Below are 26,487 nucleotides of genomic sequence, written 5' to 3'. Positions count from 1 at the left end.
ACAGAAGAGGGATCTACGCTTGCGCGCAAGGAAATGGAAGGCGGTGGTATAGTTGTTTAAAAGAGCTATCTGTTCTGACCGGTAGATAATAAAACCCGAACATCTCCTGGCGAGCTGACGAAATCACGGGGATCAGCATAAGCTGAAATGCAATGAATACCGAAACTACTCCAGCGCGTTGTTCCGTTTCCAGTATATTTAACAGTGGCTTAATTCAGATTCCAAAATGTACATTCACGACTATTCTATGCTTATGGAAAGTTGCCACAAAGCAGTCGCACATTGTGCTCCCGTGTAATCACGCATAACATGCGTTCTGACCAGTTCACGTTTCAATTGCTGATGGCGCACCTTACGTTCAGCAGACGTTCTATACATCCCCCCCCCCCCCCCACACACACAAACCTTCAGAGTATATACGGAACAATAAAGAACATCGTCGCCATCGCCGAAGCCGAAAATTCGCCTGGAGTGTCCATGTAATTGATATCGCAATAACAAAAGTCAAGCATTGGCTGTGGTTTTACCAACGGCTCGTACAAAGGGCCGTTGTCAATAAAAACTTACACTTATGGACGCGCGGCCACAAGCAAAGCGACGCACAACGTAAGATCAAATTGTTCAGCCTGACGCCGAAGTAAGGCATTCACGTATAGCGCGGTTACTTTCACGGAACCGTGCGAAAGCCGATGAGGAATTCATGAACAACGTTTTCAAACTTTCACTCGAAACGCGCCCGTTTAAAGAATCTCTCGAACTGATCTTTCCTCAAAGCGCTCAAAGCGTTCTCCGCTGTTTGCCAGAGCTCCTTTGCCTGCGCGTGCAGAGGCAACTTCGGCACGTTTGCGGTCAGCTGTCTATTTGTGGCAGTGGCACTCCGGGCATGTGCCCCTTCCCCTTTCCCGAAGTTTCTGTTTTACTATACGGCCTGCCCTGCCCCCCACCCCCCTCCGCCTCCTCACCCTCCCAGTCACCGGTAAAGTTCGTGACCCTCCCACTCCGGAAAAAAAAAATTCTGCATACACTGATTGATAGGCACAAAGAGGCCGAGAGCAAGGCGATGGAACGGTAAGTAATAGGCGTAACGTTACCCGACATGAAGGAACGAGTGCGCATTAGAAAGAAAGCGGTGCGTAGCTGGTGTTCCAGCTGTGATAAGATGGACCAGTGAACTTGGGCGGGCTATGCAATGCGTAGAGCACATAACCGATCGTCTATCCGAGTAGCATAATGAGAGTAAAGAGAAGCAATGAAACGTGGCAGACGATTAGGCGGCGTGATGAGAGAACAGGATATTCGCAGGCATGCGTTTTATTCTGTTGGTGCTAGGCATAGGTAACGTGAGATCGCTGGAAGGGTCCTTCATCCCGTAGTGCTCACAAGGAGTTATCGTAGTGCAGTTCACCTATAATGTCTGTGACATTTTAAGCTGTATCTCTCTCGGTGGCGACATTTCTTGCTAAAAGCACTGAGTGCAGAAGTGACGAGGCCATCGATTATCCCCAGTGCCACTGTTCCCGCCTTGATGAACAAAGCCATGCACTCCGGTATGCCTTCAATAGACAGACCTGAGGATCGAGAGAGAGAAGGGAGAGAAGGAAAGAAGGAAAGGCAGGGAGGTTAACCAGACTGAGTCCAGTTTGCTATCCTACACGCGGGGAGGGGAATGGGGAGTGAAAAAAATAAAAGAGAGAGAGAGAGAGAGAGAGAGAGAGAGAGAGAGAGAGAGAGAGAGAGAGAGAGAGAGAGAGAGAGAGAGAGAGAGAGAGAGAGAGAGAGAGAGAGAACTTAGGTGTAGGATGTCTATAGTCGGGCACTCAAGTCTGTTGCCTTTAGGTAGTGAAAAAGCGCTCGAACTGCTTTCTGCGCCAATGAACTGTGAGGCCAGGCCCCCAAGATCTTCGCTTCCGTAAATGGCCTGTCATCCAGTCTATTTAAGGCACACTGGAGAGTTTCACGTTGATTATCGAAGCGAGAACAGTGGCACAGAAGGTGACTGATGGTCTCTTCACACTTGCACTTAGCGCACATTGGTGAATCCGCCATTCCAATACGATAGCTGTAGGAGTTGGTGAATGCTACTCCTACCCACAGCCGACACAGCAGTGTTGCGTCACGTAGTGGAAGATTCGCTGGTAATTTAAGTTTCAGTGATGGGTCGAGGCTGTATAAACGACACTTTGAGTTCTGTGGTGTATGCCAGTAACTTAACTGGAGGAGTGGTTTGTTACAGAAACAAAGCTCTTGGGAGTCTGGCCTCGCAGCTCATCAGCCCCGAAAGCCACTCGAGCTCTTCTGCAGTAGCTGAAGACGACTTTAGACAGATACACCTGGTTTAGTTCAAGTGAATGTGGGATCAAGATTCATGTCGTCACACTGTCTATTTCTTTCATTCCCCCATCCCCCTCCCCACTTGTAGGGTAGCAAAGTGGACAAAGCCTAATTAACCCCCCTGCTTGATTTCCTTGATTATCTGTCTCTTTTTGGCCTTTGAGGATTTATCGTAATGTCGTTTTATTGTGAATCCATTTCAGCTTTATTAGGTTGGGTTACATGCGATACGTTTCCATGTATGCCAACATCTCTATTTCTACATGCCAATAAAGAACAAAGACAGGCATAGGCTCACGATGATGGTGATGAGAGGTAGATCGTGGAGGGTGGGCTGGCTTGACGAAGCGATACACCTTTTCTTCTGTCCTTTGCGACGCGTCTACGTTCAGAGCCACGTGCTGAAGTTCTCGGCGATCGCTTGCATCTGTCGCAACTTCTCACCATTCTTTCTCGCAGCAGCCCAGTTTCAGCTTAGCATTGCTCAATTTGTGCGGCTCTATTCCCCCACGTTCGCGTTCTGATAGATGCCAAACGCTCATGCTTTCTTCGTTTTGTCGCGTGATGTTACTTTATTCCTTTTTCATGCCACCTTTTTGTTTTCCTTGTCTCTTCTGCTAACCTCGGACTCTGGTATCATCTTGCTAAGTGTCGCAACTGTTACAGCTCTGAACGTGCGTTAAGGAAACGGCGTCGATAAAGATAAAGTAGTACTGAGACATCTTGATGTCTTGTTTCTTCGGCTTATTTATGTTTCACATTGCGTCGAGTACCTTGCGTGACACGTGTGCGGAGAGACGTCTTCTTTTTTATTTTTTGCTTCGTCACTCCATCTCTGTGCGCTCGTATTGTTTCGGATTCTTTGTTTATTTTTCGTGGTCCCAGCTGCAACTTCGAAGCGTACGTGAGGCCAGCGTTTCCTTCCTTTCTCATATGTCAAAGTCGTGCCTGAGGAAGTTGCAAAAGAGATGAAGTGTCGCAAGTGTTTCTGAACGGGACAACTATGGTGTTTGTCGTTGCTCAGAACGTTGCAGGCAACCTGCTCATGGCGAAACAATAGTGTCGGCTACCCCTCCCCCTCTCCAAAGCAAAAGATAAAGAAAAAGAAGCTCGGATAGCGTCGCAACTAGTGATTTCATTCAAGAGCTTCTTCGCGAACGGCTTTGAATTCGACAGACTGCATAATACGTTCGCACGGAGAAGTAGCTTTTATGGTGAAAGTCAATTGTCTGGAAGGTCTCCCACTTCCAAATAATAATAACAATTCAAATTATAATGTACACACAAATGTTTCAACCTATGATTGATACCGATTTACCGTTATTTTGTCTTCGTATTATTATTATTATTATTATTATCATCATCATTATTATTCTTTTACTGTGCCCTAAAGTTATATATTGTCCCTGCGCTTTTCGCTCTTTTTATTTACATTCCGTTAAAGTTGTCCTCGACATTGCTGTAGCTGTGCGCCAGCATTCAGACATTAGGGAATATACTGTTGATTGAATAATTATTATTATGTTTCTTTTTGATGTCGGCAATTGGTGTTAAGGTGTGTTTAGCTGTGTGTAGTATGTCTAAATTATCATTTCTTCTTTATTATTAACGTTGCCTCTAGTCATCTTCTTAGCAATCGTTTGTAGTGGTGTATTAAAGGTACCAGTACAAAGACTCTCGAAGTTAGTTGTTCCTGAAGGCTTTGAAAAAACAATAATGATTGTGTGATTAACTTATTCATTACTATTTTAACTACGCAAACAATAATGAACATGCTGATACTGACTCCCGAAAATTAACACCACGCCTACCTGTTTTCAAAGACGTTACAATGACGGTCACACCTTCATCGGGTCAGTGTTTTTTTTTTCTGCGACTTCCAAAACAAGCCGTTATAAAACATTAATCAACCATATCCTTATGTTTGCGGTATCTTATTGGTGTTTTAGAATGACAGTGCCGACCACCGTTACCGCCGAATGCGCATGCTCAATTGGGGGAGGCGGGAGGGAGGGGAAGGGAGGGACAAGTAACAGCGGAGCGGTAACGCTATGCTGAAGTACTCTGTTGTTGAGGCGGCGCTTCGACGAGCCCGTGGGGACCAGGCACGTGAGAAAGGAAGAACTGCAGCATCAGACGAGCGAGCTGCCGATCGCAGAGTCCTGATTGCCCCCCGTTATTGTCCTGCGCAGAGCGGCCCTGCCTGAGGCACTGGTCCTTCGAGCGCGTGCCGCAGTTCCACCTGGTCGGCTTCGAGGACAAGGTGGTGTCCCAGGTGTCCGACCAGGACGGCTGCCTGCAGCTGTGCGCCTCGGAGACCGGCTTCGTGTGCCGCTCGACGCGCTACGAGCCCGCGAGACAGCGCTGCGTGCTGAGCAGGCACGACCGCCGCACTGCGGCAGAGTCCTTCCGCAGGACGGCGCCGGACGACGGCAGCGCGGCGGACGTGCTTTACAGCGAGAACCAATGCGTCTCTGGTGAGTCTCGACGCCGCTGACGCTTAGTTTCGTACTTACTTGCTATGTCTTACGTCTAAAACGGCATGCGCGTATATTTTTTTCGTGCGTCAAAGAAGCACCGCAACTTTTACGATGTTGTGGCGGTTTAACAAAGTTGGCTGTCACAACATAGCATCGAAGCTAGCCTCGAAGCACCGTGTGAGGTTTCAGGTCTACTAATAACTTTTCGTTTCGGCAAAGTTGCTAAAGAATGCAGCAGTCTGAAAGCGTACACTTCTGAACACCTCGCAAGTTCCTCCTATCTCCCCGTAATCTCCACTAAACTTGAAAACTTCGGCTAGATCCTATTCTGTACTTCTAGACTCGTGGACGGCATTCTGTGGCACTGAAGCGAAAACTTTAGGGCAGGTGCTTCCGCACATGTATTGCTGCGCCAAGTAGTCCGGACAAATCCGGCAGCCTCCTCTGAACATTTCGGTTTCTCGGAGCAGATATGAATCATCCCAGCTGTCAGTTGCGAATGCTTCGTATTTGCCGACACGCGAAAGCGAAATACGAAAAAATTAAATTCTTATTTAACATTGGATGGTGTATTACGCTGCTGCCAAAAGAAAGACTGCTGTCGTCTGCTCAGCCACTAATTAAAGTCTGCTAATAAGAAATTTTCGTAATTACCATCCCTGCAGCTTCACGAAGATTTGGTTCAGTAGTGTGTACTAATCGTTTCCTGCCAATTTACCCAAAGTTTCTTTGAAGTTGGTCTTTAATTCTCAGCTTTACCATTCTTCGCTCGGGGCAGCTAGCGCTTTGAGACAAAATTATTTTTTTTAGGCGCGGGGTCTATTCCATACAATGCTATTGTTTTCCACCATCCCAGCATGGCTACTATTTATATGCTAGAACGGTTGACTCCTTCGGAAGATGTGTTACCCTGTAACAGTTTTTTTTAAAAACCAGAATCTTTCCTTGTCTTTCTTTTTGCTTCCGCAGAACCACCGCGGTGTAACTTCCGTCCTCTGCGTGGTCGCTCTCTCAGTCGGGGTCACGTGTTCGTCGACGAAGAGGCCACGTCGCATACCCTGTGCCAGGAGGCGTGCGTCAACCACACCGACTTCGTATGCCGGAGCTTCGTGTACGATCAATCCCGCCGTCTTTGCCTGCTGAGCCCCGACGACAGCTACAGCGGCGCCGCCGCCGGACCCCAACCCGAAGAGAGGGCCGCGTCCGAAGAGGACACGACGCTGCTCTTTGAGAAAGGATCGTGCATCGACGGTACGTCTATACCGCCCTCGGCGATACCGTCGAGCGTGTCGACATTAGAGAATTTTGTGCGTCCGGTAATCCAGCAAGCGCGGTCGGTTGGCCGGTTGACCTGGGGCGTAAACGTGAGCGGCCAGCTGGGGGTGCAAAGCTTAACCACACAAATACAGAGCCAAATACTATATTCGGCTTAGCTGCTGGCTCAAATTTTCAATAGCGCCATAATCGTGTTCACAATTACGCCGCTGCCGTAAATTTGCCCCAGCAGTGAAACAGAATATAGTATGTTACTGGAGTTTTAGCACTGTGTTTGTGTGCTTAAACTCTACGCCACCAGGCGGCTGCACCGTTCCGGCTGCTCATGTTTACGCCCCCGCCCATCCGGCAAGCCGCCCAAACCACTCCCGTTTGCCGGAATAGCGGACAAGCTAAAAGTACCTATTATTGAGTTTTACCTTGTCCGCAAGCTTCTGAATGTTTGCGTTTTACCAGGCTACCGAAGGCTTACGTCAGCAACAACGCTCGTAGCAATACCTTGCGATGCTCTCTCTAACCGAAAGGCCCTGTAGACATGTTTTCGTGTTACAGAAGTGTTCTTGTCGAAAAAAAATGATTAAGAAAACAATCTGTTTAGGATTGCGCCGCCACCGGAAATTTACACCCGCAGCGAAGTAAAATAAATACACTTGGTCACTGCAATAATCGCTCGGTGTTAGTCTCGTTGTGCGCTGTGCCACCACGTGGCGCCACCGACCCGCCCGCTCATGTTGACGTCTGCCTGTAACGCGGTAATCCGCAAGCGGTAACAAGTTTGCAGGCAAGTTAGAGCTCTTTATTTAAAGTACTTGAAGGGACACTAACGAGGAATGTATTAATCTCAACTATACTCCGTGGCTATTGGCAAGCTCCGCCCACGAAACCGCACTTCACGTGATCCCTGAGCTTCCGCGTTACAAAACACAATTCCCTAGAAAAACGCGCGTGTATATGTTTAGACAATCTTACGAAATGTACTTCTAACAAGGCACAACGGACAGAAGAGCGAGACTTACGGAAATTCCATCCGACCATGAAGTCGAATAGGGCTACGGCAGCGCCGATAAGGCTTTGGCAGTTTTTACGGGTAGTCTCGCACCCTTTGAGCAGTATATCCAGATGAATCCAGGAGACGAATACGTGTAAAAGAGTCCGAGAGTACCCGTGTTTACATGAACGCGACAGAAGCGTATCGCCTCAACTTTCGAGCGTATCGCATCTCATGCAAACCAGATAATTTTTCTCGCTATAGCCGCACTGCGGGACATGAAAATAAAGATGACGCCCGACGGATCGGGCAAATTTTAAACGCTGGAGCTGGCTGCACGCGATTTCTGTTCACTGGTGACTACAATACGCGCGTTGACAATGTATTCTTTTTCAATAATAAATGACACTAACGTTGTCGGGCTATTTGAATTGCGGCGTTAATTAACGTAGCTAGGTCCACTTTGAGGATATATATATAAACGGAAAGGCAGCGCTCGGCTACCACGCGACGTGGCAACAGTTGCAGACATGCTGTGAAAACCGAATATCCTGATAAAATACCGTACGTTCTGCAAATAAATGTGTAAATTTCACCACACGGACAACCTGACAGAATGTAGCCTACACCCTACAGGTACTTTCGGTGCATTTCGCAACGCAACAGCAAAAACAGGCTTATCGGAACCAAAGTTAGAGATCTAACTTTCAGATACGCAACAAGGTGACGTAGTAGCTTTCTGGACCGAAAATTCACATTCGTCTAAACGGTGACGTATGGGGATACGTGACATGGTAAATTGATACGATACGCTTCTACAGTATCCATGCAAACGCCGCTATTGTCTCAATACTTCTCAGTAGGGACGTCCAGGCTCCTCCTGTTAATGGTAATAGGACCGCTTTTTTTTTTTTCAGCCTTTCTTTTGATCCAGTTTTTCCACGCTTCCTTCAATACGAATCAATACAAACTCGCGAAATTTGCGCGACTTGTGCTCTGCAACTGAGTTGTTGGGCAAGTTCCTGTTTAGTCGCACCGCCGCCGGCAGTTCTCTAGCGCTGCGATGGGTGGCGCGTCGACTTGGCACGCTCTAGGCACGCACCCCATCCGGACGACCGACGACTTCGGCAAGCAAGCACAGACCGATTACGCAATGGTGTTGGGTAGGCATGGCGGAGGGAGGCGAAAAAAGCGGTGGGGGGGGGGGGGGGGGGGGAGGTTGTAAGTGCGAAGGTAGAAGCTTCAGTTGTAAGAGGGGGGTCGCGAACGCTCGTTTATTCCTCCCGTTCTCGTCCTGCCGCCGCGCGCGACTAGTTACTGGAGGCTCGTGCCGTTCCAAGGCCGCCGGGGGGAACCTGTCGGCCGCGCCTTCCCTCACCACCGCAACCCGCCGCCCGTTCTTTGAACGCGACCGGGTTGGATGGACGCTTCGGAGCAGAGCCGACTAGGCGTGCAGTCCGGGTCTTCGTACTTTGCACTTTCGCTTTCCATCACCGCATCGGGCGCCCAGCCCAGTCTTCTGGCGCCTCTGCCTCTCTCTTTCTTTAGCCGTCGCGTTGTGTTTGCATAGTGGTCGCTGCTGACGGGGAGGGGCCCACCGTCTGTACTCCCCACTGCTTCTTCATCTTCTTTCTTCAAGGCGCCGGATCCAGTCCGTGCCCGGTTGGCGGGCGCTTTTCCTTTCGAGGGAAATTATACGTCCGTACGAACCCTTCGGCGGGCATCTCAATGCGAGGAGTACGCCGGGCTTCATTTTGTGTGCGCTTGCTGGCGTGCACAGACAAAAGGCAAAGCGTCTAGGAAGAGTTTGCCTGCGGGCCCAGACCTAATGCTTTCGGTCTCTAGAAGTTGCGTTCAGTGCCATGAGAGCTGTGACGACGGTGGTGAGCTGCTTCGACGGCGCGGGAAATAAAAGTAATTGAACGCCTCGCCAGCTGTGCGCTGAACGTTTGTCCCATGGTTGAACGACATGCTTGCAGCCTTGTGCTACGATTGTTACGTATTCAACATTTATGTAAATTACCTAAGAAAGCTCAGCGAATTGGCAATGACCAGGCGTGAAGGGAAATAGTAAGAAATAATAATGTAACGTTATCTTTACATAAATATCAATAGCAGCTCGTTTGTGTCGTGCCAGCGTGCTCTCCTAAAGCTGTCTGGTGGCGGACGATACAAATTTCGTTTCTCGTGCAGTTTATCCTTATCCCCAATGAATGAATAAATGAATGAATGAATGAATGCTTTTACTCGTCAATTAGGGAGGACAGCTGAGCCTTCTATTTCTGTTGTTTCGTGTGTTTGAGGGAAAAGACAGTTCGCCATTCAATATCCTGCTGCGTGTTCCTTTCCCACATTCTCTCGGCCGAACTCCCCACCGCACATGAGGCTGAAACTCCCCAGTTGCAGCCTCATATGTATACATTAAGCCCAGTTGAGTGCATTGGCTTGCCACATTCCTCTAGGAACGTTTTGGATAATGAAGCGCATCTCGGGACATATGTGTGCGTGTGTGCGTGCGTGTTTCGGTACCTCGAATCCGCGATACATATATCGGTATTTCGAAATCCGCCTCTGCTGACATCCGTCATATCAAAGCGCGTCGCCTCCAGGCTTCGAGTGTACTGAACAGAACCGTTTGCGACACGCTGACCGTAGCAATTGAACAGCGCTGTCCGCTTCCACGGGTAGGAGGCGGAGAGAATCCGCGAACGCGATTAGGAGTTCCCGCCTAATGGAGTTCCGTTCTTGCCGCTAGACCACGCGGACACTCGCCGTTTGGCGAGAACGTTGACACCGATTCCGTTGCGTCGCTTCGCTGGACGTGCGTTATCTCCTCGCCACGGTTCGCTACTCCTCTGGCAGCGAAATGTATTACTTGAGCACAATGGCTAAAGGGTGCATAAAGCGCAAGGACACTCAGTGCGCGCTGAATTCAGTGCCTTCTGCTTGGGCGCGTCGAGGACCACCACGCCGGGTCACGTGCGCGCCTCGGCGCTCAATAGTGTAGAGTCGCTCGTGCGCTTCCCGCGTTACGCCTAGTTTCCATGGAGCAATCTTGCACTGCGTTTTTAACGCGACAGCGTCAAGGGCCACGCGTGTCGCAGTAAATCCCGTGTCGGCGTCGATGTTCGTGAGAGAAAAATCATCCCGGACCACGCATCGCGAGCGACGTTGTCGGTCCGCGTGGCGCACAGAGGCCACCGAGTTAACTGACTTGCTGCAAGTAAAATGCGTCAGAAAATTCGTCACGTACGACCGTACACACAACCTACAGGCAGGATAGCGTCGGATTGTAATTTGAATATACGAGAAAACATTTACGTTCAGCGGAAACACACACACACACCCCTTTTCCGGCTGCCTTTTGAGGTTTGGCGCGGTTGTGCATTACCTCCGGGATCGGCACACGCAAGAGGCCGCGTTTCTACCAGAAGGCTCGCCTTCGTGCATAGCGTTCACCGCCAGCTCTTCCCGGTGAACGTTACGGTTACATAAGCTGCAGTTTCCGGGAAGCGTGAGAAGCACTCAAGGATCTTTGGATGCTATCGCGTTCAACTCTTGAATGCAAAGCTTAAGCGTCCTACCTTTTTTTTTTTTTTTCGCTGACCTGCGATATCCCTATCTAGCGAGCCTCGCATATGCGCTATATAAGAAGTTCGAATTTGCGAGCACCCAGCCGAAGACTTTATTACAGCGAAGATGTATTTGGCTAAGGTTCCGTGCATTTTTGTTCTAGAACAAGAACTATCACCATCAATGGCTCATACCACCGTAAGCATTCATGCTCCTATAAGCAAGCAAAAGAATGCAATGGCTCATAGCCCCGTAAGGCAGAGGCTCAAGCATTCAGCAAAGTGAAGCGAACAGTGCTGAAAGTCCTTATAATCACTCATACAACATACAGAACAGCATGTCGAAAACTGTCGTCATCAATGGCTCATATCCCCGTGAGCAATGGGTCATACCCCCGTAAGCTAGCGAAAAATGCAATGACCTCGACTCATTACTTTGCGTCCCGTAATGTTCATGGCTACTTACTTTGCGTGTATTAACTACGATGACACAACTCCTGTTGTCATTGATTTCAATTTGAATGTGTCGGTGGCGAAAAGGGAGCGGTTTACGCGTTCCGTGTTGCAGACATGACCCTTACGATGTCACACCGATCCGGCCCAACCGAACACCCAGCGGCGTACGTGCATCGATTTGACATTATCAAAGAACGTGACTGCAGTTGCGAGTGAAATAATGACCACCGACCAATACAAAAGACAATAAATGAGTGTGCGTACCTTTGATCACGATGACCACCCATCAAGACAGTAAATGAGTTCGTACCTCTGTTCGAAATTATATGTCATCTCCGTGTCGTGTGCTAAACAGCTTCGCTGGTCAACCACCATCACAGAGTGGAATGGCTCATGATTTTGTTGTTGTTGTTGGGGTTTCAATCAGTCCATCTCAGTGAAAACAAAATTAAGCAATCCAGTAACTCTTTTTAGAAACAGACTGTATTTGAACATGTTAGATTAGAAAGAGAGAGAAAGAGAATAGCAAGAATGGCAACCGTGACAGGCCTGACAATCCATGTTGTCGCTGGTCTTCGGTCCATACCTCACAAGTGTTGTGTGGATGGGAAACCATTGACAACGTGGACAGCGTGGATAGCTTTTTAAGTTACTTCACAGGGAGGTTCTGCACACCCAACATAAATAAAAACCACACGCGCGAAGGGATCAATAGAGTGTGCCTGCCGCACCTGGGCCGACGGTGCAACTCCGGTAACACTGCAAAATACACTACACGCGCGTAGGCTGTAGCAGGCAAGCAAAGTGTGCGGAAAAAATAAAATAAAAGAAACGAAGCAATTGTCGCAAAGCATGGGTACACAGCTTAGAACTGTAGTAGTTTTTGCTAGCTGCATAGTAACCCATTCAAATAGAACCGCCACATGCCTCAACAAAGCAGAATTTCAAACTTGTCGTGGAACCCTTGTTGTGCAATGTTTTGGGGACGACTGTACTTAGGCATATCATTAAAGACAGACAAACAAGACAAGAAGTCTTGATGAAGAAGGAAGAGAAGGGTACCGCTAAAAATTGAGAAAATCGCCAGTGCCTTGGATTTGTCAACAGGCAAACGGACCGAGAAACCGCGCTTTAACCGGATCCTTCTCTTCTCGCTCTTTCTCGCTCGCAGTGGAGATGCGGTGCGAGGCTACCGCCATGACGGCCATCATCCAGGTGACGTCATCGTTCCGCGGCCGCGTCTATGCCGTGGGCCACCCGCACCAGTGCTTCTCATCTTCAGTCACCGACACGGGTCACGTGGCTCTGACGGTTCCCTTGCACGGACGGCAGTGCGGCACCAAGAACCTGGTACGCACGCAGGCTGCAGTATCCCGGGGCGCCATATTTTAACGGTATTCGTGCACGCTATGGGAGAGGTGGACGACGTTACTGTTTTCTGTATTGCTGTACCGTGATGGTTGTGCACTATAGCTTTTAAATGTGTATGTGTCGGCACTCGTTAGATTGCGTGGTGCAACTTGTCTCAGCCTTTTGTATGTGTATGTCCGAGCGTGTCTAGGGCTATAGGCGGACTTCAGTTACTGCATATACTAACTCCGCTTTACATTTTCCGCACCTCTGATGTTACTTCTCATATAATATTTTTTCTCATTGCTATTAGTAGTGCGTGAAAAGGCGCAGCCGTCACCACTAAATCTATTTCTTTTATCTTCATTTCAGTTAAAGAAAACATATATGCACTAAGGCAAATTAGTTCAATATAACGTTATCTTAAGTGCGTTAAGATAGTGCGAGCCATGTCCGCGTTAATCGATGTACGGCGGATGTGCCATTCCAACAAAACGTACTCAACAACCGCTGAACAATTTCCATAGTGTATGCACTAACCATCGAAAAAAGAAAAGACGCGAACGATTATATTCAAGAATGACAAAGCAGCCCCGTTACACTGCAACAGCTGTGATCAAGCGCTAATTAACCATATACATTACGAAATTCCGTAACAGGGTCTTGTTCTATCCCTTTTTTCTCCCCCCGCCCCCTATACCTTAAAGCTTTAGCATTAGGTGGTGGCTTCCGTGATTGTGCATTGCTCGTTATCTCCGAGGCCACGCCTGTACACGCTTTTCACGTCGTGGTTCCCAGGGCAACGGGACCTTCCTGAACAGCATCGTCGTGCAGCATCATCCGTACGTGCTGCAGAGCTCGGACAGGCGTATTGACATCTCCTGCGACTACGAGGAAGTCGAGCGCAAGCTGCGAGGCGGCAAGCAGGTCCTCGAAGGGTCAGTGGGGCACCTCTTTTGATCGTTGTAACGCATGAGATGCTAACGAAGAAAGCACGATGAGTGATTAGGCGGAGAAGTCTGACACGGCGCTCACGTTTCGACGAAGAAACCTGTCTTCGTCGAAGGGCCGTCGCGAAGACAAACTCGACTCACGAACGAGCTTTAGTGAGGGAAAGAGGGAGGCTAAGACTTCTTGAAAGCGTGATGTACATCCAATGTGAAGTTGAGCTGCATTGGTAAATTACCCTCTTACAATGACCCCCCCCCCCTCGCTAGAAAGAAAAGACAAAACAATATACTGCCGGCGACACCGCGTTGACGTTGTCACAGCATCACGCCGTGACGTCATCGATTTTGACCACGTCTTATCGACCCTAGTCAATCTCTTAGCGGTAAAGATGAACTGCACTGTATTGTAATCAAGCCAAGGATTGAAGATTTGTGAGCACTTAGAGCGCCATAACGGCGAAAGAAAGAAAATGATATAGCTTGAATTCAGGGTCGACTGAATGACCTCTCAGGAATTTCAACGAAAAAAAAAATTTAATGTCTTCTTTTTTTCCCCAGTGATTAAGACCGTACAGCAAAATTGACGAAAATAAAATTTTGAAATACTACTCTATCCATCTGAACTGATTCCGTGTGTCTGTTTACCGTCTCCTTGAGGAACCCCACGTGGTCAAAGTCAATTCGCACACTACAACTCCGGCTGTGTATGTCGTCATAGCTTTGTGCTCCTCTGGGACGTTAAATTCCCCCAGTTATTACGGTGCGCAAGCGATGCACATGCGCAATCTTAAGTTGCGTAAACATGTGCATAAGCAAGCAAGCTATACTCTTGTCAACGCGTCAGCGCCTTCAACATTCTTCTCTGGCTCACCTGCATATACTTCTCGCCTTTAGTATATCGTTGTTTGATGAGAAGTTGAAGCTTATTATCATAGCAGAGAGAGAGAGTGAGAGACGTCATAAGGGAAAGGGCAGGGAGGTTAACCAGGCTGAGCCTGGTAGGCTACCCTGCCATAGGTAAATGGTTAATTGGATTGAAAGAGAGGAAGGAAGAGATAAGTTCACATTTTGTGCTTTCACAAATAAGATACCTGAATGTCCTAGTGCATAAGTGCAACAGGAGGAGGTCCTAAAGTAAATCTGTCAAGGGAGACCTACTATAGGTGCAGCATTAGCTTATATGACAGGTCAGGTGAGTTTAAAAGCAGTAAGCGTACAAATGATTAAGAAGTCATAATGGAGGCAAGCGGTATGAAAAAAAATTAGTGCAGTGGACATATGTTTAAGCATTTCAAACCAGAAAAAATAAAAAAAGAACAAAAAGAAAACTCAAAAGCAAGAGGCTGCAGAATATTTTATTTAGTATGCGAGGAAGCGACGTTAGAAGTAGGGATAGGTAAATTGAAACACGTGCAAATTTGAGCGGCAGTCACAAAGACGATGCTTCCCCCTCTGGTAATATTATCTACCTAGTATAGTTAAGGTTGCTGTTTACAATGACATTACAAAAACTAAATGTGCCGTTGTACGCCGAAAATTTACCTACAACCGCGATAGAAATGCCGTCGGATATCGTGAGTCTATGAACTTTTCCCTTACATAGTCTCTGTACATTGACGCTATATAACAATAAAGATAATAATGCACTTATCTCGTATGCAGTTAACTCAAGTTTGCTCGTGCTTTCATGGCAATTTCACCTCATGTTTTATGCAAACGCAATCCGACGGTCAAACTGTGGTTGGAAGACGTGTGGTCTGACGCAAGCGGCCGCAAAAATTCAACGCCTGATCGGATGAAACTTAGATGAAACATATGCAAGCTGTAAGGCGCTATGAATGATTAAACTGATTAGAAATACGCCAAGCCACCTAACATAAAAAAAGAAAACACAAAAAAAACTAAAGAAAAATATAAAAAGAACGTAAAAGGAGCGGACAGGCTACCGTCTAAACGCGAGCTGAAATAAAAAATAAAATTGCAAACGGAGCCTCACTGGCAGGCTTCGCATTATAAGACCCGCTGTGGTTAACATGCTATCGACCTGTTATTCAAGAGGGCTTTCATTATTAGGCCTGGTCGTTATCTGTCGTCATTCGTTGACGCAGAAAAATCGCTTCCCTGTCGATAAAGCAATAATAGACAAATCATTCGAGAAACCCGTTTTCCAATTCCCCCTTGCGTTGCTGTTGAATACATTAAGCTTTGCATTACAATCTCAGTTTCGGATCAAGGACGCGCAGAACACCTCCGCGATGTTTGATGCTTGTGACTCAACCAATTTATTTGATCGTTTCTGCCGTCAAAAGGGGAAGTGTGTTGGAAAAGGAAAGGAGGAGAGGGGAATAGTGGCCTTTCGTGCATGCACGTGTCATCAAAAGCCTTGATCCGAAGTCTTGTGCGGCGCTGCATGTGCACCCAGCGATTTCTTGGTGTTTCGCCGAGGCCGAGCTCAAAGCAGAGATCAAAGGACCTCCGGTCACCGGCATGAGGCAATTTTGAGACGGTGTTGCAAGTGTCGAGACCACTTTATACTTGCCTCTTCGCGGCGAAGAATATTTAATTAATTAACTGACGAAGCTTAACGTCACAAAAGTCCACAAAGCTATGGAAGGTACGCTGTACTGAATGAAGGCCGTCCACCATAGACCGAATGGGTCATTCACGTGCATCCAAGTCCCACTTCTTAATAGTTTTCGCAATCTGTGAGCATCGCGAACGTAGTAATGAAGCTGCCGGAGTCGTAATCGAAGCCAAGGACGACCTCGTGGACTGCAGTAAGAAGCTACATCTGTTTAACCAATGCGGCAGCTAACGGTGAAGTTTCAATGACAGAAGAGTAAGAAAAGCGGACGCAGTGTCTGCGTGAACCACTACTCAAACACATGACGCATTCATTTGAGTGGCAAACACCGAGCAACTAGTGCAAGTTCGATGCGAACGAACCCACGCGCGTCAATTGAGAGCTCGGACAATACGCTGTGCGCGGGCAGTTAACGCAAACTAAGCTTCCGGACAACGTCATTGTTCATCGCGCTGTTTTCTCTTCCTTTCTTTTTTCACAAACTAAAGCAACAGTTAACAAAAAAAGTTGCTATACAGTGGCCAAACAGCGCACTACAACGGCAACAGCTACTGATTTTAACGTGGACGCTACGAAAGAAATTCCGCAGAACCCATCGCACGATGAATTTAAACGATAACGCGATTAGCAGTGAAGCAGAGTAGCCACACGACGCATTGCCACCGCCGTGATTGCTATCATCTCGCGACTAGTCGCGTGGCATGTTTTTCTTTTGTATTTCACGCGTTTTCGCTAAGTTTTGGAGAAAGCTTTTGTGTAGCAAGTATTGAGCAACAGAAAGCTACATCAGAAATTATTTCAAGACGGTCTGCAATTTTCTCACTGGCACTATCTTTCTCTGATTAATGACGCCTAATTATGCAATTAGCGAAAACAAAAAAGAAAAGGTTTCACTCGCTCCAAGCGACGACAGACAACTTTAGCTTGGTTCTGTCCAGCTACGTGGCACTCATATTTTTATATTTTGACACAAGTTACGTGGGACACATGTCAACTGCGGACAAGGTTTCCTGAACATATATGACGCCAATTAGATTCCACCCAGCATCTGCGCTGTTTTTTTGTTTTTTTTCGTGCAAGAGCGGCACATCGCCAGTGACTCGCCGGTGGTCTGTTAGAGTTCCGTAACGGGCGCCAAGTGAAAGGAGGTGCAGTCGGGGACGGTAGAGGACTCAAGGTGATGTGATGAAATTAGGAAATCCGCTGACATAGAGTGCTGTCAGGCAGCGCAAGAACGGCGTAGTCGGAGCTCATTGGGAGAGGCCTTCGTTTTGCCGTAAACGTAATATAGGAGGGGGATGATGACGATGATGACAATGACGATGACGACGACGACGAGGGAGATGATAATGATGACACGACAGGCGAGCTGCAGCGCTGGATGCAAGCGATGAACGCAGAAATAGGTTTTTGGTGAATTTTATCACAGTATAAGGTTTGCGACGAGCTCGTGAATGGGGCAGGATTAACGTGCATACGCTCACATTAGGTTAAATTAGTCGACTCAAGCAATGTAGTCGTGAAGTAAACCATTCACCGTACGGATGTTACGAAATCAGGGAGCATTTTTTGAAGTTTCCCAAATTATCCCACGTCGGGCGCAGTTCGGAAAGTTCGAAGGAATCTAGGTGCCCTATTTGCAGTTTTACTCCGTGCCGCAATCCCCATCTCCTCTCCTCTCGTCCTACAGGAGTGAATACGAGATGTGCGGAACGCACAGTATACCGAGTTTGAAAGATGGCTCCTGCATTACGTCACAACTACAGCGATTTCGGGAAACCCTGCCCCGGCAGGGTCGTCCAGCGCCGACGAATCAGCTTGCATCACGCGCGTTCCACCGGGGCATACGTATTGCCGGTGCGCGAACCCGAGCCTGCGTTTTCGAAACAGGCCGGCCTGCTAATGACCTCGACTGCGCGCCGCACTACACATCGCGGCCGAAGGCGAAGCACCTTGTGGAAATTGTCTCCCCAATATTACGTAAAATAATACAGCGACGATACAGTCCGACAAGCAACCATATATATATATATATATATATATATATATATATATATATATATATATATATATATATATAAAGCTCGCTGAATAAGGCTGAATGTTATAAACGCGCACTCAGAAGCAGGCGGTGTCCGAGCCTTGGAGCAAAAAATAAATACGCGCATTAATTTTCACTAGAGAGCGCACAGCGCGGAGCCTTGAATCTCCTAATAAATTATGCGTTCACTGTTAAAAGCGCTGCAAGAATAATCTTTTCTTCTTTATTTATTTATTTTTTTTTTTTGGGGGGGGGGGGGGGGGTGAGCTTCGCTTTGATGCGGCGATTTCATTTGCTCAGTGAAGCAGCCGGATTGCGTTTGCAGATTTTTTTTTTTTTTTTGATGAGGGACTGAAGCATGCAGAAGACACTGCATTAAGCTGCGTGTTCTTGAACGCACGCAGTTTAATGACGTGTAGTGAACTAGTCCTGTACGAAGTTTAACATTAGGCAAGAAACTCGGATGTGTTTTTTTTTAAACAGCAGTATAACGTGCAGTTGCTGGAACGTAGCGTTTAATTTTCCTTCGCTCGGACTCCTAATGACGAGCTATGCTCGGGGATAGCCTGGGATGTTCGTAAGCGGACAAAAAAAAATGCTTTAGTGAACATTAGAATTGTGTGAAGGCTCTGCTGACTGAGAGCGCCGCTTTTAAAAAACCCTATACCTCATTTTGTAATAAATTTCACTCTGTGGGAAGAGAAATTATGAAATATCGTAGCGGAGGCAGCGAATCATGTGTGTGCTTGGTCATCCTGGCGTTAATGACACTTTAATTTCATTAGAAGCGTTAATTAACATCCAGCCTTTCGAGACAGCATGTTCTGTTTTTGGAATATTCAGCATTACTGTGATTATACGCAAGCCATAGTCGTATGAATCGCAAGCGTCGTATAGAAGCGCATTATTTGGTCAGTACGCCTGCTGACGTAATCCATTACCGCTGTTTTGCCACAGTGCGAACGTAAGGATTGGGCGGCTGTTACGTTGATCCCCCAGTCGTCATTTATGGAAGTATACTGACATAACTAAAAAAATAAATAAGTGCAGTCACCATATACGCCCCTTTGGCAGCGATATCTGCTGGTCTTTTAGTTATCTTATGTCTTTTATTAGTTATGACGTGGTCTTTTAGTTTTAGTTATCTACCGTCCTGTAGGTAGATCACTTTGATTTGTTCCAAACGAACTTGTTAAACTATTTCTGCTCGAGAAAGCAAAGACGAACGACGTAAAAGTCTTCTGCAACGCACAGTGAAGAAAAAAAAAACGAAATATGCTTAGCCGAACGAACACATCGACTCTAAATCCCTCCACGTTTAAACGCACAAGCGTGAGAACACAGGTGCACACTATGAATTTTTTAAAACAACAACAACAACAACAACAACAACTACAACAACAACAACAACAACAACGACAACAACGCGCTGTCCCAAAATTTCTCACGATGACGTAACGGGTGTCATCGTCGTAGAAAACGTTCTGCGCGATTACCTGTTCAAGACTGTTTGCACCGTTCTTCGACATATATTCACAGCAACTCTAGCAACGACGCCGCATCAGCGAGCTGTTTGAGTGCTCACGAAACCCCCTCAGAGCCCTTAAAAGAGCCCGAGGACAGGAACACAGTGAGTGACAAGCTCCGCGTGTGCGACCAACGAGGACGCCAAAATTGAACCTAAATGTGCGGGCAGTAGAGCACGTCCTATGCGCCCACCCGCGCTCATCCCGAGAGAGAGAGAGAGAGAACCGAATTCTCTTATCTCGCTGGCAGACGAATACGATCGAGGAAGTGGCAGCGTGCGGATCCGTTCTAATAAGCACCATTACTGCTTATTATTGCTTCAGTTGCAGCGCTGTCGCTTCTTTGTGCGAGTGAAGCGATGTTCGTTATAAGTATTAAAATGTCGGACAGTTCTTATTTCCGGCTCCACTTTCCTTTAATCCGCTTCATCAACGTTTTCTTTTTATGACCCCCCCCTCTCCCGGCGGCTCTAAATTTATCTAAGAGATCTCGCCGAAGCCTCGCAAGGGTAATCGAGCGTCCCTAGTCCTCGGTGCCTCCCGCATTTCGTACATCCATTGGTGCGTTCCTCTCGTTATCTGTATTACTTTTACTTTTTTCGCTATTCGCCCGCGATTCATTTTTCCTCTGGGCCTCACCAGACGGAGTCGGATATGCAAAAAGTGGCGCATGACCCTTTTTCTGTTGTGTTGTTTCCTTTTTGTCTCTTTGTTTTTGCTTGTTTCGGAGGTCTCGTAACGTCTAGATGATCTGCAGATTTCTCTCTCTCTCTCTCTCGTGCCGTCGTAACAAGCTCAGCGCGCTCTTCCAATCTGGACCGGCATTCCCGCGTAGTTGGAACAGCCGAGCGAGCGGAAAGAAGCAAGAAGTAAAGAAAGGCGAGACGGAACCAGCTGGAGGCACATTTGTCATCGCGAAGACTGTTGAATAAGAAATTGGAACGAGACGGCACGAGCGGTGCCCTTTGTGATTATGCGTAATATAGTACGCGATGTGCCTGCGCGGGAACACTGGAATGTGGCACTTCAACGCGGACCTTTATTTTTTCACCGGCCCGAGATCATCTATATTTCTTGTACTTGAACAGCAAGAAAACGATGTCACTGTATGATTATGTTAATGAGCAACGTTTTGGGCACAACTATCATGTCAGAAAAGCTTTACGCACCAGCCTGTGCCTAAGCACAGCTAATAAGAACGAAAAAAAAAATCCTGTTGTTTTCTATATGACAATTTAATAGTCTCAATGCACAGCCTCTGTCATTCGTTCGAGACATGAATTTGAGAATATTAGAGATTGATATGTTTTTCTTTTTTCTTTTTTTTTTCGTACAGCGCGCTTGTATGCAATCGAAATATTTCTGTCGTGTGAGACGCGGTTAATTCGTTGAGTATAGGCAGGCAACCCATCTAGGTCTCTGGACGAAAAAAGTTCATTGTCTACCGAAATCAGTAGAAACTGCGAGGAGGGGGAGGAGGAGGAGGAGGAAATAAAGAGAGAAGGCAGTGACGTTAGCCAGAAACTGTGAGAAATCAATTAAACGGGAGGAGGGCAGCGTCCGTCTAGACCAAGTAGACTATAATTGCACAAGGCAGCGCAGCGATTAATGCGAGACGTGCTCCGTTTACTTCTCGGGATCACCTGCATATTGCCTGCAATACGTTGAGGTTTAGTATAGTGGTCGTCGTTAGACGTGCCTCCCTTCTTTTTTCTTTTTTTTTTTCATGCGTTCTCACTTTATTTGATTACCTCAACGGTAATGTTCCTTTCCTTTTAAGTACTGTTGCTCTAAGATACAAGTTCTCCTGACTTGCTGTGCTTCACCAATCCTTGTGTGCACCTGGCTGTTGGGACCGAAGTCGCGAGAAGGGACGCTTCCGTAACTCCGACTGTGGTGCGAGGAAAGCAGCGGGAAAGTTAACGTGTGCAGACGGTGTCCAGCGTAAACTCGGGACGAATCGTGCGAGGGCACATACTCGGGGACTGCTCATTGCGTAGGCGGCGAGGAATCAAATTTATCCCCACCCTCCTTTCAAGAATAAGGAACATATAAGTGAAATATGGGAATCTTGACAGTAACGTACGCTGGCATACAAACACGCACACACACACACACGCACACGCACACACGCACACAAACACACAAGCCGACGGAGAAAGGGACGTAAGGTAGTGAAGCCGAAAGGGGAAGGGAGAGGGGGTATATCAAGCGGACTTCGGAATAATCTGCAGCCGGCGAGCTAATTACCATACTGAAGAGCCCTTGAGTGCGACAGAGATTATAATAGAAAGCAGGGGGGCGGCGAAGCAAGCAGCGGCGACTAATGAGATACGTTAAGGTTTTTCTTTCGCGGGCGCCCTAAGTGGCATTAGCAGGAACCGGCGAAGGGAGGCCAAGCGGGAGAACGTATAACACTCCCCTTTCTACGAGTCACGAGCGGCAGTATGCGGCGGGGAGACTGTGAGGGAGGAGGGGCGCGTTCGGGCCCGTCATCCCCATTCAGGTGCGCCTTCGGCGTGCACCTAATAACCTGGAAAGAAAAGGAAACGGCCCCTGCGGCGCTGGGAAGAAAAGACCGCGTCGTGCTTGCTGTTCCCAGAGATGGGCTGACGTGGCGCGTCTGTGCCCCGTCTCGTCTCCGAGATGCGGGCCCGAGTGCAAGAGAAGTAGCGGGTTTTGATCGTCGTTTTGAATGTGGAGGTGAGCCGGCGCGTGAGAACACTGAAGGGCTTCCGGGCTGTTTAGCAGACGGGAGCACTGCCGCCGTAACGGGAAAGCATTTCCGTCGTACGGCTGTAACTCATTAGCGAGGCGTACATCGGAGGTATATGTCGTGCTATAGATAAATCTCCTCGTGTAGATATCTCCTTGTATATAAGCACGTTCTTCAACAGTATTAAACAGTTGGTAGTTTGCGCTACGTACGAACGCGTCCTGTCCTTCACGTTCGTCATTGTAACACTAAGCGCAATATAATCATGAACGTCGACCAACTAGCCCCGTTTATTTCTTTACTAAAAGATAAATTGTTATTGACTAGGAATTGCGCGATTTATGGCCTCCGAGGCCTCCAGCGCGAACTGCGCTACGGCTGAGCGTGTCGGAACTTGCGCACGACACTTGCTGCGCCTTAGAACGCGCCATACGATTCGTGCGCGCGGTGACTTTTTTTTTTTTTTTTTTTCGCATTAAGGAGCTGAATAGCCTGCAGCGCAAACTAGAAATTGCGGCTTCTTATGGGAAAATGTGTAAGCTACACATGTCTAATAAAAAGACGGATCAAGGAGAACTACTTTCTTTATTTACTACCGCTTTAAGAAGGCCTTCGTTTCGCTTTCGAACGCTGGAAGCCGTAAAAAGAAAAACGAAGGGATAAGACCGACAAGGTAACGAAGTCGTTACCGCACGCTAACAGATATCCACGACATACTCTAATCACGAGAACACGCATCCTAATTAGACCGACCATCGGCCACCGCCGCTTTGCAAACTTATTTTGCGCAAATGAAGGGGTTTCCAAGAAGCAGCGCTTTTCGCCGGTTTGAAGCGCTCGATGTCCAGCATGTGCAGTTGCGATGCAGTCGTCGAACATCGTTTTCCAGTCTACGAGTAACGAGACACGGAGTGAAAGGTTTACGTTGTCGCTTAGTTATGAACTACGTGCCTGCCAGTGATACTCGCTCGTACGCGTACTTCTAAGATGCCTGTACGTTCGTAATAGTAAGTTGCGCCGAGTATGTTTCGTGGAAACCTGTGTTTACGCGAGCCGCTCACGGCGCTCGCTCGCAGGAGCAGTCGAGTCCGGATCCCGCATCCGCCGCGCTGAATCGAAACGCTGGACCACCGCAGGGCAGGGAGAGCAGCAACACTTTCGCACACAACCATCGAGAGTTCGAAAGCGAAAGAAAATGGAACGTAAAGTACACCAATGCGGGAACAAGAGAGAAGGGGACCGGATGACGGACGTGGCTAATGACAGTGTTGGCCCCGGATCCAAGCCGTCGCCCGTTCCGGGCGTGTCGTCGTATATATACTATGCGCTCGCTTTCGCGTTTCGCCCAGGTCTGCCCCCACAGCGGCAGCGCTCGGGACAGGCGGGAGCGCTAGAAGCGATTATTACAGCGGCGGCGACGTTCCTTTGCGTACCATGAAGAGGAGGGAAGCGAGAAGGGGGGTAAAAGAGAAAGGAGGAGAGGGCAGCTAAAAGCAACGGGCATGGCGGATGCCGGCGGCTGCCGCTCTGTACGGCGGCAAAGCCAACGCCGCAACGCTGTGGAGGCGACGCTCATATATGGCCTCCGGGTCTGCCTGGTTCGCTGCGGGTCCCGCTTTCGCTACGTTGAGCGCCCATACGTCGTCCTTGATGTACTTTGCTCCGTTCGGTTGTGTTTGCTGCATTCCTTTCGCGCGATGCAGTGCAGCCGTCAGAGAGGAGGCGGCAGAGCCCTGCCGGCGTGTGTCGCTTCGCCTGGTGGCAGATTGTATACGACGTTTTCTGCACTTCCGTTGTTGCCTTGGTTTGGCTATGTATCCGCGCTGTTCCCGCGAGTCTTATTATTGCAGGCCTCCTGCGCGTCGAGCCCATTTATTGCGTAGGAAGGCTCATTCAGCCGTGTCTGAGTGAGGGGGCTTGACGCCGAAAAAGAGGGAAATGTGTGTGTGAGGGGGGGGAGTGTAGGCGTCGGTAGTAGCCATGCGGGCACCTGCTATTCGGTGCAAGCGGGCGTCAGCTGTCGCATGATGCCTTTATGTCGTTGGCCGGCGGAGCTAACACAACAAAACTTTATTGGCCGCTGTGCCATTTGATGAGTGGAAAGCGGAAGCAATGTATAGTGTGCTAGCTCCGCACGACCTGGCGTGACGCCGGTGGCCAGTCGAAGCCGCAATCCCGCGTTCCGCGGAAAGAAGCGTGGAATCTCGTCGTTCGAAATGGCGCCTTCGCCGCTTTACGCGAAAGGCACGATGGGTGTCGCACGATGCTGGTCTGCGTAACGTTACTGCCGCTTTTTTGCTTGATATTCTGTATCGTTTTCGCCGAGTATTTTGGGCTGGACATTTTGCTGATACTGTGGCACAATTGCGAAGGCGCTCCGAGAGTTCCTATAGTATCACAGCATTGCTTCATTCAAACTCAATTTGCCTATATAAGCGACAAGACACGCTCCCGTCGTTTCGTTCTTCTTCATTTTTCTAAACCAAGGCGCAAATTATCAACCGTGCAAAACAAAGCAATTATCGCCCCGACCGGGAATCATACTAGAGTTTGCTGCGTAGTGGCTGGCTTACCTGTGCAGCTAATTCCGCATTTCGTAACGCGCCGAACACATCCGTTTAGCCAGCTAAAATGCCATCTCCGAAATCTCCGGTCCAGCAGCGCGTTTCATACCGAGTAACTCTGAGGCTCACGCTTACTTGAGTGCGATTTGCGCTACTCTCGCTAGGTGTCAAAGCAGTGCAGCGCGTGATAGGGCGGAATAGTGTCGCTTTAGCGATGACGGTTAGAAACCAAGACACTGAGAATAAGCCAAGCCATTATCTACAGGGGAAAACAATGAACATGAGGGTTTATTGAGTTTTTATCATATGCATTTTGCAAATAATTACCGCGCTTGTGAGGTCATGAATAAATTAAAGAGTTTCAAGTGGGCATTTCGCTGCCGCGATTCCAGCCCAGTGCTGTGTAGGTATCCAAGAACTTCACGAACTGCTCTGCAACTGGACCTAGAATCTGGCCAAAGTCCTAATAGCACGTCTTTAGGAAGCCGTCTATTGTCGATTTACGAAGCACAGATAATACTAAGATTTTGATGAGGGCTAGTTGGTTCATATCTAGAACTGAGGTTGAACAGGGCGAATAAAACAAGGACACGATGAAACAAATACCGCCGACAAGCGGCGTTCTGCCCCAATACCACAGACAAGTGCAGCTGGTCTGCGGTATTTGTTCCTTAGTGTCCTCGACAGTGATGTCGCGTACCGCGCAAGAGTGACGGACTGTAACTGACGATGTGTTTGCTGTGTTATGTGCTCTCTCTCTCTCTCCTCCCATCTTTCATCCCCCCCCCATCGCGCTCCCATGTGTAGGGTAGTAAACCTGTTAGGCTAAACTGGTTAACCTCCCTGCCTTCCTTCTCTACTTTTTCCTTCCTTAGTGTCCTCGTTTTATTTGCGCTGTTTAAGCTCAGTTCTACTCAGAGAATGAGCCAGCTTCTTCCGCTCTCCCCCTTCCCTTTATCCTGCTGCAGAGACCTGGCTGCAGAGACCCCAAGTGTAGGGTAGCCAACAGGGCACGTCCTTGCCTAACCTCTTCGTTTCTCTCTCTTCTCTCTCTCACACACACTGCGATTTCATAAATAAATTGCTCTCACTCTGTCTCTTCGCACAAATGGCAGAATTTTCGCCAATAACTTCGCATCACTCTCGCCTCCACGAGCACACTGCAGACAAAGAAGAACGTATATACAAGTTTACGCCCACGTTGGGTTCTTGTCTCGTTTCGCTGGTAGTGCACGTACCTTTGCAAGCAGGTACCTGTACTTTTGCTGCGTTCCTTGCAAGTAACGCCGTGCCTTCATTCGTTTCATGTCTCTCGCAGGGATCTGCAAAGCCTGACGCAAGTCATCACGGGACTGGCCCCCACGCCTCCCGTTCGACTGAGAGTCGTGAACGCGTCCGGAGACGAGGTCGCAGGAGTCGACCTCGGCGATCCGCTCTACCTCAAGGTCGACATGGAGGACGAATGTGAGTAAAAAAAAATAAAAAAAGTTCACTTGCGCGCGCTCAGCCTTTCGCAAAACACTCTAGAATGCTCGGTTAATAGCACTGGTTAAGGATTCAACGATTGAACGAAAGCACGCACGGACGAATAGTTCGAGCGAGTGATGCGGCTGCTGGTATATAACATGTGCTTTATGTTCTTAGGCAGGATAAC

General features: G+C 48.2%; 1 protein-coding gene across 1 annotated transcript in view; it reads left to right on the top strand.

Moving 5' to 3' along the window:
• The window catches only part of LOC126539139 (uncharacterized), a 73,930-nt gene that overhangs the window by 18,727 nt on the left and 28,716 nt on the right, over positions 1 to 26,487 (top strand). The window contains exons 4-8 of the mRNA XM_072285230.1: positions 4,524 to 4,808; positions 5,781 to 6,062; positions 12,274 to 12,452; positions 13,251 to 13,390; positions 26,152 to 26,297. Of these exons, the coding sequence (XP_072141331.1) occupies positions 4,524 to 4,808; positions 5,781 to 6,062; positions 12,274 to 12,452; positions 13,251 to 13,390; positions 26,152 to 26,297 (1,032 nt within the window). The remainder of the gene's footprint in view (positions 1 to 4,523; positions 4,809 to 5,780; positions 6,063 to 12,273; positions 12,453 to 13,250; positions 13,391 to 26,151; positions 26,298 to 26,487) is intronic.

The sequence above is a fragment of the Dermacentor andersoni genome, chromosome 11 (assembly GCF_023375885.2).
Source record: "Dermacentor andersoni chromosome 11, qqDerAnde1_hic_scaffold, whole genome shotgun sequence".
Lineage (NCBI taxonomy): Eukaryota > Metazoa > Arthropoda > Arachnida > Ixodida > Ixodidae > Dermacentor > Dermacentor andersoni.
Note: the sequence above shows the minus strand (reverse complement) of the source record. Positions and strands in the feature narration are given on the sequence as shown.